The sequence below is a fragment of the Tripterygium wilfordii genome, chromosome 4, assembly GCF_013401445.1.
Source record: "Tripterygium wilfordii isolate XIE 37 chromosome 4, ASM1340144v1, whole genome shotgun sequence".
In the NCBI taxonomy this organism is placed as follows: domain Eukaryota; kingdom Viridiplantae; phylum Streptophyta; class Magnoliopsida; order Celastrales; family Celastraceae; genus Tripterygium; species Tripterygium wilfordii.
This window is the reverse complement of record NC_052235.1, coordinates 15718895-15733348: the sequence shown is the minus strand read 5'-3', so window position 1 is coordinate 15733348 and position 14454 is coordinate 15718895. Positions and strand designations below refer to the sequence as shown.

General features: G+C 36.9%; 2 protein-coding genes across 9 annotated transcripts; one reads left to right on the top strand and one right to left on the bottom strand.

The window, feature by feature from the left end:
* The first annotated feature begins 682 nt into the window (after positions 1-682).
* LOC119997593 (CBL-interacting serine/threonine-protein kinase 24-like) lies at positions 683-7240 on the top strand. 8 transcript variants are annotated; one of them, XM_038844718.1, is made up of 17 exons: positions 683-808; positions 904-980; positions 1080-1105; positions 1256-1485; positions 1829-1891; positions 2035-2106; positions 2348-2455; positions 2554-2628; positions 2766-2819; positions 3307-3432; positions 3872-3961; positions 4229-4351; positions 4444-4563; positions 5071-5187; positions 5801-5854; positions 5949-6023; positions 6840-7240. In XM_038844718.1, exons 4-17 carry the CDS (start codon positions 1315-1317, stop codon positions 6933-6935), a joined length of 1344 nt encoding a protein of 447 aa, XP_038700646.1. In that variant the 5' UTR covers positions 683-808; positions 904-980; positions 1080-1105; positions 1256-1314; the 3' UTR covers positions 6936-7240. The 8 variants fall into 8 exon arrangements, 7 of the variants coding, with proteins under 7 accessions (XP_038700646.1, XP_038700647.1, XP_038700643.1 ...); XM_038844720.1 differs by having other exon boundaries at positions 691-808; positions 908-980; XM_038844719.1 differs by lacking the exon at positions 1080-1105.
* Positions 7241-8410: 1170 nt separating this feature from the next.
* On the bottom strand, positions 8411-11724 carry LOC119996750 (EIN3-binding F-box protein 1-like). Its single transcript, XM_038843506.1, has 2 exons — positions 11459-11724; positions 8411-10983 (listed from the first exon to the last, which is right to left on the bottom strand). Exons 1-2 carry the CDS (start codon positions 11481-11483, stop codon positions 9086-9088), a joined length of 1923 nt encoding a protein of 640 aa, XP_038699434.1. The 5' UTR covers positions 11484-11724; the 3' UTR covers positions 8411-9085.
* Between the last annotated feature and the right edge of the window lie 2730 nt (positions 11725-14454).

Genomic DNA, 14454 nt, shown 5'->3' with positions numbered 1-14454 from the left:
AAGGAGATTTCCATATGGTTTGAGGTCCATTCTAAGCCTCAAGATTCATTTTCATGGATATGTAATCAATGTTTTAGTCAATAATCTCATTATCAACAAACCTGTCATATCTTTATAATAAACCGATAAATAAGAATTATTTAATATAGGATATTAGGTGAGCCACCGGTACTAGAATAAGCTAGCGAGTCGGCAACAAAGGGGATAATGCAACTTTTGGTTATTGAAATAGTTGTCAATTTTCAACTATAACTGATTCTTCACACGTTCCAACTTAAGAACCTAAAGTTGAATATTAATCGTTCCAATATGTATACATGGACAGATTTCAAACCATTTGGATAGATTCTTTTGTATTGATTTTTTTATGCCACATCAACAATTTGATTGTTCGAATAGTCGAAAATTTACCCGAATATGCATATTGGAAAAAAATTTTAGAACGTTTAAAAATTGAGTGACCGAGTTGGACCTTGTGAACTTTTCCAACGCCCCAAAAATACATTACCCCATCTTGTATTCAAAAATTTTGATTGGATTTCGCCTTTTTCGTGCCATAAATTAACCAAAAGAATTAGTCCCTTAAAGGAGACATTCGTGACACACATCATCACACGTGTCATAAAAATACAGTAAAAGTGGCATTCATCCGTTAACGGCATAATTTAACGGCTTCTCGCTAATCTCTCCCTCTTCCGTTTACTCCGTCGCCGGAGCTGAATATCGCTGTCCAGCTCTACGGACAGCCCGGTGATCGGGATCTCGCGACTCTCCGACCAAGTATCGGCTAGATTTTGCGAGAATTACGGTAAGAATTCCGTTGGATTTAGCGTTACATCATAATTGAGCCCTTTCTCTTTGAATCGCCGATTTAAGTCACTGTTTGATCCCGATTAATGGTAGGAAGGCGGACGAGAACTTGAGGGTTCGCGTTACGTGATGGGGACTGGAATGCTTTTTGCGAGATTGTGATATTTATTGTCGGTGGCCAAACAGAGCATTAATTTAAATTTTTTTTTTAAGATTTCAACTTAATTTTGGACTTTCTCACGAAATTTCGTTATATTTGAATGATTTAGAAGCTCTGAGTTTCCGCAAATTTAAGGTGGGTTACGTGTGGGGACTGGAATGCTTTTTGCGAGATTGTGATATTTATTGTCGATGGCCAAACAGAGCATTAATTTAATTTCTTTCTTAAGATTTCAACTTAATTTTGAACTTTCTCACGAAATTTCGTTATTTTTGAATGATTTAGAAGCTCCGAGTTTCCGCATATTTAAGGTGGGTTGTGTGGGAAATTAGCTTGAAGGAACCATGAAAAGGGTAACGGTTACAAGAAGGTTGGGTAAGTATGAGGTGGGCAGAACCATCGGCGAAGGAACCTTCGCCAAAGTTAAGTTTGCGCAGAATACAGAGACCGGCCAGAGTGTGGCCATGAAAGTTATAGCCAAAAGCACTATTCTTAAACACAGAATGGTTGATCAGGTGACTAAATTTTTATTATTTTCTGACATCACAAAATTGTATCTTGTAAGCTTTTTGTGATTGCTTGTGATGCATTGGAAGATAAGAAAAAAATTTATAATTTTGAAGGCTTAAATTGTTAACTGCGGCTCAAGAAATACTGCAATGGTTATCTTGATGAGCAATTCCAGTTATTTTTACGTGCACTATCACCATATCGGTTCCCTGAATGATAGACTTGGTGGAAGTTATGCAATGAAAAAAAAAACATCCTTTACATAAACATGGTCTGCATAGGCTTGATTTTATGTTTATTTCCCGTTTGTGAGAATTAACCTAATTACTTGTTTGAGTTGGCCTTCAGATTAAAAGAGAGATATCGATAATGAAGATTGTCAGGCATCCGAACATAGTTATGTTGCATGAGGTATGTTCTCACTCTTCACGAAGCACCCCTATGACAGTAATTTTCTTTATTTAGTTGGAGTTCAGTTGTATTCTATTTCCTTTTGCTATGAATGTTGAAGTTTATTTTTCTAATTGCTTCCTTCATTCCGTACAAACTTCTAGGTTTTGGCTAGCCGAACGAAGATATATATTATTCTTGAGTTTGTAACTGGAGGAGAGCTATTTGATAAAATTGTAAGGCCTACTTTCTCCTATAATGTGTAGAGATTATTGAAGTCTCTTTCTTGAACTTGCATGAAGAAATTTGTGCATTACCATTTGCTCGTTGACAATTCTCTCTCTGTTTTTCTCTTCCCCTTTTTTTTTGGCTTGACAATAGCAAGAGCTCCCTATATACTAGTCTTATCTTTACAACAAGTAAGTTAATGGATAATTTCTTTCAACAGAAGTATTTAGGCTCGGTATATATGTGCAGGTCCACCAAGGACGGCTTCCTGAAAATGAATGTAGGAGATATTTTCAACAGCTAATAGACGCAGTTGCTCATTGTCATTGTAGGGGTGTATACCACAGAGACCTTAAGGTTCAGAAAGATAATTTCATCATGTTCTATTTATTCTAGCATTTGTGATTGCATGATATATTTCTTACTAATTAGTTTTCATCTCTTGTATGGTGCAGCCTGAAAATCTTCTTCTTGACGCTAATGGTAATTTAAAGGTGTCCGACTTTGGACTTAGTGCATTGCCCAAACAAGTAAGCATGATTTCATTTCCTGTTAAACTGACAGTGGACACTTTTACTGTTTAGCATTGTTTATTTATCTAATTCTCTCTCTCTCTCTCTCTCTCTCCCCCTGCCCTTCCTCCTTATTATCTTTTATATATGAGCAGGGGGTTGATCTTCTTCACACTGTATGTGGAACACCAAATTATGTTGCACCTGAGGTAACCTCTCAGTATCTTATGTTATCTGCCTTTTTTCCTCGTAAATGTGCAAATGGATGCCACCTATTTGGAATTTCAACCACCTGAAAGATTTTGCTGTGCAGTTAAAAACCTTTTTTTTTTGTCTCCATGCTTTAGTCTTAGCAACAGGCATTTGATGAGCGAATAATACCGGCTGAGTCATTTGTGTGCTAGGATTGTACCATAGGACTTCTTGAATGGCTGCTAAGTTATTCAGCCAGTGAGACTGAAGGCCTCTTCTGAACATTAGTAATTCAGTATATTGCTCCTTGATATAATTCATTTATTAAGAGTAGACATAAATTTTCATTAATAAATCGGTAGTTCTTGATCTTCTGAGTGATGGTGACAAATGATAATTGGGCTGCTTCCCTTTCCTTTTTTGGTTGCAACCTTCTTTTTATTTTATTTTTTGATGAAATTGGAAGCATTCTTGGGTTCTTATGGGTTTGTGGTTGCCTCTCAGGTGCTGAGAAAGCAGGGTTACGACGGTGCAGCTGCTGATGTCTGGTCATGTGGAGTCATACTCTTTGTTCTGATGGCTGGATATCTCCCATTTTATGAGACAGACCTCCCGACATTGTACCAAAAGGTTATTTTCCATAAATTTTCTGTGAAGAGAATTAAAGTTTGTGGATTCAAAAGGTTATCTATGCTAGTGAATTCCAAACATTGTACTAATGAATTCCAAACACGCACTTGTCTTCTCTTTCTATGAAATTGTTCACTGACTTATGAGGCATTAATTTTTGCTTTTTTAAATGGCTGTTTTTTAATGTTGTTATTTTTTTTGTTCGCAAAGCTGCATTAAACTTCATAACAATGGAGGTTTTTAATAAAGGAGGCTTTAAATTTGAGCAGCACAGGCTTATGATCGTTTTGTTATCCTGTATATTTGCATGGACTGATAGAACCAGGATGATTGATGCTCTTTCTCTCACAAACTCAAACTTTTGTTGTTCGACTTAATCTATACTATGCGAGCAGTTTAGATTGTGTAGATTCTAATTGTTTCCCTGGTCAATGTCTAGATAAACTCTGCAGACTATTCTTGTCCGTATTGGTTTTCTCCTGGGGCTAAGTCGTTGATAGACAATATACTTGATCCAAATCCTAAAACTGTGAGTAGTCTTCCATTATTTTATCCTGACGAAGTCTTTGAAACTTAATATAGTAGCATTAATTGCTGCTTCTTTTGATTTATCTGGATTAGCAGCTTTTTTGCCCTTTATGTTCCTAGCAAAGTTGGGATTTGGTCCTGCGTCTTTGTGGCTACACTGAGTGCCAGCTGACTTAACCTAGCTGGTACAAAAGATGCCAAAGAGAAACTCAGAATTGGCATCTGTTTTTCAGTTCCATTTGTCTAATCGATTTTTAGGTTGCTGCAGCGTATCCAAATTGAAGGAATCAGAAAACATCCATGGTTCAGACAAAATTATGTGCCTGTCAGACATAAAGAAGAAGATGATGTGAATTTGGATGATGTTTGTGCTGTTTTTGATAACATCGAGGTTGACCCTTGATCCTTTCTTTCTTTTTCCTGCTTGTCTTCTTGGAATTATTTTCTAATTTTTAGTACTCAATGATTTATGTTATTTTTCAGGATCAATTTGTAGCTGAGCATTCGGAAAAAAATGAGAAGGGTCCTTTAATGATGAACGCATTTGAGATGATTACCCTGTCCCAAGGATTGAATCTATCTGCATTATTTGACAGAGGGCAGGTACAATTATAATTGTTCAGAACCATTACTTCAAACTTTTCTGTGCCTCTGGTAGTTCTACAATCACAAAGTCGCGATAGGTTATCATCTGATTTGATATTTTACCATTTTCCTGGAGAGACAGTTCATTTTACTGGTATCTAGCCCAGTTATCTGTAACTTAATTTTCTTTACGCTGCATGTTGCTTTCTAAATTTTGTGAAAAGTTGCCTCTCTGCACTTGTTGCTTCCCAAGACATGCAAGGCTACAATGCGATTGATAAATTTATCTATCATGTGGATGGGAATATTAAATGTTCCCCCATGTTGTGTGCATGTATCTGTTTCCTCTCCATTTTCCCCATCTTTCTGGGCGCAATATAACAATGTTGGACCAATTTTTCTTTTGTCTGTGTGCATTATTGATATCTTTATAGCTTCTGTCTTGGATCCAGTGGCATCGTTTGTTAACTGAATCTCAAACACGCCTCAAACGTGACCGTGTTTTGACACGCTGTTTATTGGCAGGAATTTATAAAAAGGCAGACTCGTTTTGTTTCCCAAAAACCAGCCAAAGTTATAATTTCGACTATTGAAGCTGTTGCAGGGGCCATGTGCCTCAAGATTCATACACGCAATTATAAGGTATGGTAAAACCGTAAAATAGTGCACCTTACTTGAGAGATTGCCTGCTTCGATGAGTTGTAGCTCCTTGACATGAAAAACACTTCCAAGCTTTAATTTCTAAGTTAGAAGAACTGAAGGAAAAAAATGTACGTGGATAAAAACTAAAAAGTGATAGGTATAAATTTTCTTTAAATTTTAGATTGGATTGATGATTTTACTTTGATATGCAAGAAACTAGAGGAAGGGAATATTTTGCTGATGGTGGTGAAATTCACACAGAAATCTTGCATGTGTGGGAAATCCTTGACGTAATATTCCTCTCTATTATTTGGCTAAGGTCTAGGATTGGTCTTAAGCTGCAGTTTTCATCATTTCTCAGTTTTTCCTTTCCTTCTTGTTGGTCTTCATTTACATTTCATGGTTATTCTATGCGACGGATAAGCATGTGTTCTTTCTTTTTCCTTTTCTTTTTCTCTCTCGAAAAAAGGTAATTTGAGGTTCTTCTCATTTTTTTTCTGTCAGTGATGTGGAATTTACTCTCAGTGTTGGCTAAATAGTAATGTCTTAGTGAAACCAGACCCGTTATCTTTATATTATGCTGGGTTGATGCTTATGAAATGTATTCTTGCAGACAAGACTGGAAGGGATCTCTACAAGTAATGGACAACTTGCGGTAGTCATAGAGGTGATTCCTAAAGTAGTTTCTGCCCTGCTCATTCTATGATTAGCGAAATATACTACTTTCTTAATCTGTTTTTTCAACCCTTTACCTTGTATAGGTTTTCGAAGTTGCACCATCACTTTTCATGGTAGATGTCCGTAAGGCTTCTGGAGAAACTCTGGAATATCACAAGGTTAGTACCTACCTTGTACAAATTTTTGCAAACTTGCTGACAAAATTACTTTAAAATTATATCAAAATATCTAGCTAGATGGATCAACGATATAAACTTTTATAGTCCTTGAAATAACTTAGCATTTGTAGATATAGGGCCATGGATACTATTCCGATCTCTTGTAACATTACATAATTGGAAGGGTTGTTTATATCATATATACATCTTCTTTTTCATAATATAAATTACATGGTACATTCAATCCATACGGGTTTGGTTACTAGTTTCACTTTCCACTAAATTTGCTCACAAGTCCTTCTAACTGCAGGTTTTGGTGATTATATTTGTCAAAGTATGTCTAGTAACATTTGACAAAGCACAATTACCATCAGTGAAACTCTAAGCTAATTTACCTGCCTTGATGGCCTCTCTAAAAAAGTTATCCTTGGAAATTCCATGCAAAGGAAATTGTGCATTATGGGGTTTTAGATGACAACACTTCCTTGCATCGAGCAAGGATGAGGAAATAATAAAATATCACCTTTAGCGATGTTAAAAGTGAAACTATTTGCCCTTTGATTGATTTTTTATGAACTTGGAGTAGGTGAAACTTTCTGTCCCTGCCCCATAACCACCAACCCTGCTCAAGAATAAAGGAGAGTAGAAAAAAGAAAGCATTGTAGAGCACAACTTAGAGCTGCTTTAGGTCATTTTCATTTTTTATATAAAAATTGTATTATCTGTTGTTACAAGTGACGAGTATTTTTAACATCTGTTCTGCTTCTCTTCGTGTTTTAACTTTTACTGAGACCTTGGTTCTGTGCCCTTTCACAGTTCTACAAGAGTTTCTGTGCTAAATTGGAGAATATCATCTGGAAACCAGCAGATGGTCTTGACAGCTCCAATATGCTTAGAACAATGATTTGCTGATCCAGTTTCATGGGCGTGAGGCAAATCAGAGACCAGGCCTGCATAATGAAACCTTTCTGGCTCAGTGAAAAAATGTTTTGGTGGTGGCATTATAGTTACACGCATCGAGTGTTTGCATATGTTAGGTTTGAAGTCACACAGTTCTGATATTGCAGAAGCTTAGAGTAAACCCACTATCATGTACCCCAACCTCTTATATATTTTCAGCTGGGAAGGCCACATTAACTCTGTATCTATCATATAAAACTTGCAATTTCAGTCGAAATAAATAAATCAGAAAAGGGAAATTCTGGATTTCATGTCTACCATCTGTTTTCTTTCTTTTTTTTTGGCTGAAAGATTATACAGGTTGCAGTTTAGGCATATCAAGAAGATTATAATCTCACCTCAGGTTTGACATAACTCAACTGACTGGTTTATAAGCAAAATCTAGACCCTCTTACATTATCAATGCGTTTTCTAGCTTGCGATCCCGATCTATCAACATTAATCCAATAAATCCAAAAAGGGACAATAATAGTGTCTTAGGGGTGGTAATTTAGTCAATTGGGTACTGTGCAAAACTAAGGCAGTCTTAGCACTTAGGATGATAATGGTGACTGTGTTAGGTTTCATATTACAAATCCCACCAAGTAATTCAGGTCATGACCTCCTTAGAATCATAAGCTTTAGTTCTCCAAAAAATATTTTGGGTCCTAAAAAATCTGAAAAGAAAAAACACTTTGAAATTGTTGGGTTTGATTGTCACACAAGATGAGAGGTCAAAAATCATGTGACAAACGTTTTGAAGGTTGAAGTTTCTTAATCTTATTATATAGAAAAACTCATCCTTTCGCAATAGATTTTGCCTGATTCATCAAATTTTCGTTTAGGGCTCAGGGTTCCTATAATGACTTAATGGTTAAATTCAAATAATCTTTTATGTAGAAATATGCTCACAGTTTTGCCTAATTCATCAAATATCCGTTTAGGATTCATGATTTTTTTTTTTGTCTAAAACACTAATTTCTTAAATAGAAAAACCCATTAAATTCACGTATTCTCTTCATATAGAAAAAATTCATCCTTCAATTAGAATTTATGGTTTTGCTTAATTTTATCAAAAATATGGCTGGAAAATGCTTCAAAGGATAAGCACAAACACTCTAGTTGTAGTCAGGTTATTCTATAATTTGTTTGGTGACCGAAAACGACATTATACGAGTTTGCCCTCCTCGAAGATGTTCGTGTAACAAAGATTATCTTTGTTTGGTGACCGAGAGTGATACCATACCAGCTTTTTGCACCCTCTAGAAGATGCTTGTGTGGATCTGGTCAGCTCAATGTCTCAAACATGATTGACAGCCAATTAAAACATGAAATGATGAACAAACAGTACAGACATTATTGTAACAGATGGTGTTCTTCTCCATAAGAATCAGGAACAGAAGTTGAGGTTGAGGGTCATTGACCATGATTTGTTTCACAGAAAGGAATTTTAGCTAGACAAATGTAACATTTCATTACTAAATAAGCATAGTTGCTGAGTACATTTCACAGACTCCAGAAGCCTGTACAGCCAAGACTTGGGGAGGTACCAAGCATGAAACAGCCTAAGTAATGTCACAATACCTTACAGAGCTCCAACTATTGGCAGACATTGATGAAAGACACTAATAAGAGCTAGCATTTAACTAATCCAAAGGACATACTGCATTCGACTCGGCCAGAAACACGGACCTTAACGTAGGACAGAAGCTGAAACTCCAGGGGGGAGGAACATTCAGCTTAACATAAAACATTATGCAAAATGATGAAGGGTGTATAATAGTAGGTGGAAACCTTAATCCAGTGGTTGGTAACTGTATTCTTGAGAACCATGGTCAAGAAAGAGAACGCCTCCCATCAGTGGAGGCAAAACAGTTGGCAACAAGCTCTCTCATGTCAAGAAAGCTTGAGAAAAAACGATGGAGAAGTGGTCTGCCAGAGTCCTCTTGAAAACAACCAAGCCACTGAGTTTGCTAACAGGGCCCTTCTGCTGAAAGGCCAAAAACTATATGCTGAATATGACTCCCCATTTGTGCACAGAAGTAGATTTCTACCATGTATCAGGTTATTTAGGAGTTATTCACTCCCTAATTCATAAAATGGAGACACTGTTCCATTGCTGATTAGAAGAGGATATCACATCTCCACAAAGTCTCCACAAGTAAGTCGACGTTGCTGCTGCTGATGGAATTGCATTGTTGGAGATTCAGACCAAGCAAGGTCTTTCCCAACTTTCTAAGAAAAGGCACGCTCTTGTTTGTTACTTTAGAACAACCTGCCAATGAGAGGACCCGAAGACTAAGGTGCTCCGCAGAAGACAGGAATGCAATACCAGAGTCGGTGATTGAGCACTTAGACACATCAAGATCACTGAGTACCAAGCAGTTGTCCATAACCGCCATTAAGCCAGCATCAGTAATCTTCCTGCACCCGTCAAGATTAAGCAAATCAAGGGTACCACCATGTAGCCTGGCCAAAGCCGAAGCTACGATGTCTGTCAAATTGAAGCAGCCACTTAGATTCATCTTGACAAGTCCATCTTTGCAACTCTCAAATAGTGAGAGCATCCCAGCATCAGTTATCCCACATAGCCCACTGAGATCTACATGCTGGAGCTGTGGGCACAATTTTCCAATCAAAGCAAGACTAGCACTGCCAAATCCCGTGCAGAGTCTAATGGACAAGGATCGAAGAGAATCACAAGGTGTAAACACGGGTAACCCCATTTCCATATCCTTCACTCCCATACACTTCACCAGGGTGAGAGACTTCAACTTTCTTCTTAAGTACGACATGGCTCCAACAATCCCTAGTAGGGTGACCCTGTTACACTCCTCCAATTGTAGGCCCTCGAGAGATCCTGCAGCTTTAGCAAAAGCTACAAGTCCATTGTCGGACACAAAGCAACATTTACGCAGGCACATCTGCTTCAGGTTTGTGCAGCCCTTTCCGATGGCTTCAAGACTTGCATCAGTTATCCCTTGGCAAGAAGTGATTGTCAAAGACCCCAACTTCTGTAAACCCTGAGCAATACCTAAGAACACAAAGCCCCTCTGACTCACCCTCGGAAGATTACAGAGAATAAGGTTGGTAACAGCCTTGCCATAGTATCCAATGGCAGCAAGGGATGTATCTGAGATGCTCAAAGCCTGCAGCTTTACCTTCATCAAGACAGGAGATGCCGATGACAATAGATTCGATACTCCCAGATCTGTAACAAGAGGACAGTGTTTGATGGAGATGGATTGTAGCCTCGGGCAAAATTTTCCCACAGCTTGTATGCCCCCATCACCGATCTGAGAACAAGATTCAATATTAAGAGCTGTCAAATTGGGGCACTTCTCCGCAATTGCAACCAAACCCTTGTCAGAAACTGAAGGACAGTGAGAGAGATCGAGGTTCTCCAACAAGCGGCACTCTTGAGCTATCTCAAATAGACCTTCATCCCCAACAGAAGGTAAATTCCACAAGGAAAGGACTTTTAGAGAAGGGCAACCACGGGCTATTGCTGATAGACCAACATTAGATACTCCACGAATGGGATTGCTTCCCCTGATCAAAAGCTTCCCCAGCCCCCCATGGCCCCTAGCTCCCACAGCAATTGCAGCAAGTCTCACATCTGTTGCTTTCTTCCCCTCCAAGGACCTTGTAAGGTGCCCATCATTCTCAACATCACTTTCTTCCTCAAATGAAACCATATCAGTGTCTTCAGGAACCGGAATCTTGCACAATTCAGTCCTTCGAATGCTGCTCAATAGCGTAAGCCATTTCTTGGAGACACTAGCGCAAAAGATTCTCTCTTTGCCTCCAGGGAGGCGCCTAAAGATCTCAAACAGACACTCATCGGGAAGAACTTCAATTGATGGCAGCATATTCTGTGCCAACTCGCTTCGGCTGGAGAGCATTGTGGCATTAATGCGAGCCCGTTTGCAAGGGGGGCCGTTGACGTCCATACGCGATCCGATCGGAAACAGCATGGAATTTGTACAATGAGAGCCCCCAGCATGGAAATCATTGTCTCCTGTAAAACCCATTGGCATAGTATCGTATCAGCACACAAAACCCAGAAAACCTTTTTGCTGCTAAAGAGCTCAAAGCCATATAACAACCCTAAACAGCAGCAAGATACAAAGCAAAGAGACCAACCAAAAATGGAATACTATATACACACAGATTCATCACCTAATCCAGAACAAATATGGTATCCATTTCCACTATCAAAGATAAGTCTAAAGGATTTATTCCATTCAGAGACAATCAATATACAATTTCCTAACAACCCCCTTACGCTGCGAACCTACAGTTCTTGCCATACATAACACAAAAGGGGAGGAAAAAAAAAAGTCCAACTAACTTTCTCAAAATCACTCTCTCAAACATAATTCTATAAAAAGCTCATACTTTCTATCAATCAAACAAAAACTAAGCATAACCCATATAATAAATCCACAAAAAATAGACAAATGCACAAAAATAAAGCGACCCATAAAACTTACCATTGTAGTTAACGAGGGTAGGCATGACTGAATCCCAAAGAAGAAACCTTGATTCCCAGAAAAAACAAGGCAGATGCTTGAAAACAAAATCAACAAGAACACCAAGATGCAGATCAGATATTCACCACAAAAGCTTGAATGCATTACCAAGAATCAGAGAGGTCTGGAGAGGAACTTTAAACCCTAGACACTAGGGCAAAAAAAGAAAGGAGGAGAGAATTTGAAATGGAAACCTTGTTGGGTGTGAAATGAAATGCTGAGTGACATTTCTGTATGTGTGTGTATATATATGTAAATATTTTCAGAGATGCACTTGCTTTTGAGACATGCAATGCATTCTTCCACAAAATCGGTTCTGCCTCGGTCCAACGGTTCGCCTTTACATACTTTACCGGGAACCAGCTGTTTCAGTTTTTTATTTTTTAATTTAGAGTCTTGTATTATTAAAATTTTTAAAATGTAAGTACATTTTCACATATATTTTTACCAGTTGGACTTGCTTGCAATTTTCAAAAAAAAAAAAAAAACAACTGGGAATGATCTATATACTTGTTGAAATTAAGATATAATGGATGATCTATCATAATATACTTGTTGAAAATACGATTTTTGGCTTATTTTTAATTTTGGATACTAGATGTATTATGGATTCTATTAGAAAATTCAGTTCAAAAACTACAAACTAATATTATCCACTCTGACTAAATATCTGCACGACTTTATTTTTTTTGTGTCATCATTTGTTCTTAGACCCAAAAATGAGTTTGTTGTTTGAGAGAAAATGTATCTTAAACATTTGTTTATGTGTTATTCAGTTGGATTATGTCAATTCGACGTGAAATGAACTCTTAACAGTTTTTTTTTTTTTTTTAATTTCGAGTCTTTAGATGTCAACGGTCTCGCAAGATGTTAATGCTAAAGTTCATATCTTTTAATAAAAATAATTTTAAAAACCTTTAACTTGGTAAGAAACTTATTTAAATTTTTTTTTATTTTCTTGTTCATGTTGGATGTATATATATTTACTTATAACAAAATTAGTAAAGAAAAAATTCATCTTTGTTCAATCAATTTACTTTCGGTTAAAGAAACTTATGGTAGAGGAACTGAAATTGAGTTGAATACATATAATTGCTTTAATTAGTATACTATTATTTCCATCAACTAATTAATTAATTCGATTTGAACAGGTTACCAACTAATTAATTTTAGCAAATGATTGTTGCAATGTGTCAAACTGTTAGTGTGTTTGAATTTAAAATAAAATTACGCAAAATATTTATGAGAGGAAGAAGCATTGTTATTAATAATAATTATAATTCATTAATAAAGTCTTGACCATGCAAAATGCCATATATGGAAAATAATAATTATAATTCATTCAAGCTATACATGCAAAAAAAATTTGGTAATTGATAAAGACAAAATACAAATTTTCCGTTTGGACATCTCACATGCGCCTAAACTCGGGTCGTCAAGCCGAGCGCACAAATTTTGTTCACTATAAATTGAGTCAAAACTTAGCGTGTGACCACAAAAAGTGATGCAAACTTCTACCCAGGCCCAACCGACACCCAATACACACTTGGGTCGGCTGTACCCAAGGCCCAAAACAAAGCCTCTTCACAAGACTGGCCCGAAAACCTTGGGTATTAGTTTAAGGCAAGCCTCAGACATATATGACACTCGGCTTGCTCCCACTCTTTCGATGTGGGACAAGGGAAAGCTCCGGACATACCGCATCAAAAAGTATTGCTCTTAGTGAAAATCGAACTCAAAATCTTCCGAATCCATATGATTTAGTCCTAAAGATATGTAGGACTAGATTATCACTTATCACCCACATGTTTCTATACATTTAATTTACGCAAATACACATAGAAATGTCATTTTCCTTTACCATTTTTCCTCTTAACAATTTTTATTGACCCTCCTACTTGTCTTGATCCTTTTATTGGAAAAATCGTGGGCCGAGTGAGCTTAAGATATCCATCCACGTTAAATGAATTAACAACCAAATTGCCTTGAGAAGTCAACCACTTTAATCAACCATTGGTTAGACACAATTGTTGGAATTTTTATACCGGCAACGGGCAGCCCTTACTATAATAAATTAATTAATAAGTAAGAAAAGCCAAAAAGAGTGTGGACCCATCTCAAAAGGGGCAAGTGGATGGTAGCCTCTTTGGTTCTCTTCTCTTGGACAATAGTTTTTGATGAGTGTGCATTGTATTTGATAGGTAATATATAAAGAGATACGTGGGAAGTGATGTGTGTGTGTATATATATATATATGTATATGAATACATTATAGGTAGGGTCCATCTTCAATCAATGGACAAAATTGAAAAGAAGACTAAGATATATAATTAGCATGGTGTGATGGTAGATGGGTTAGAGTCAAATGAACTCAACCGTATCGTAAAGTGAAAAATTTCTATACATACGAATTTCACAGTTCTAGTTTAAATTCATATTGGAACTTTAAAGAACAAACTTATATAGTATTTTTTTCGATTTTTAAAAAAAATGAATTTAAATTGACTTTCTCAATTCGCTAACAAGACTCATTCCATACACACCATCTTGTTTCTATTTTTTCAGTGATTTGGTTGGTGTATACAATTTTTTTATAGGAATTAAATTTTGTATAATTCAAGTTTGATCATATTTACAAAAGATAGATTTTTAAGGGGGCTTGCCTACGTGGCACTTAATTTCTTATTATTTTATTACAAGCTTAATTGTGACATGAATTGAGGTGACTATGACTTGGCCTTGTGTATGATATGGTTTGATGGTCCCACAAGAACAAATGGGCATGGACCATAAATAAAATTAAAAAAAAAAAAATAGAATAGAGGGGCTAGAATCATTGGATCTAGGTAATTAGATTGTGAAACCTCAAACCCACCTTCACAACTTGACTTGCATGCATGAACATTCATCATCTTTTCTCGACAAAATTTTCCTGGAAAGTTCAAAGCTTTTGAGCA

Excerpts from the sequence above, each read along its gene's own strand:
- LOC119997593 (XM_038844719.1), top strand. The coding sequence starts at position 1,315 with ATGAAAAGGGTAACGGTTACAAGAAGGTTGGGTAAGTATGAGGTGGGC. Across the intron at positions 1,892-2,034 it reads ACATAGTTATGTTGCATGAG|GTTTTGGCTAGCCGAACGAA; the intron begins GTATGTTCTCAC and ends ACAAACTTCTAG. Across the intron at positions 2,820-3,306 it reads CAAATTATGTTGCACCTGAG|GTGCTGAGAAAGCAGGGTTA; the intron begins GTAACCTCTCAG and ends GTTGCCTCTCAG.
- LOC119996750 (XM_038843506.1), bottom strand. The coding sequence starts at position 11,483 with ATGCCTACCCTCGTTAACTACAATG. Across the intron at positions 10,984-11,458 it reads TACCCTCGTTAACTACAATG|GAGACAATGATTTCCATGCT; the intron begins GTAAGTTTTATG and ends TGGGTTTTACAG.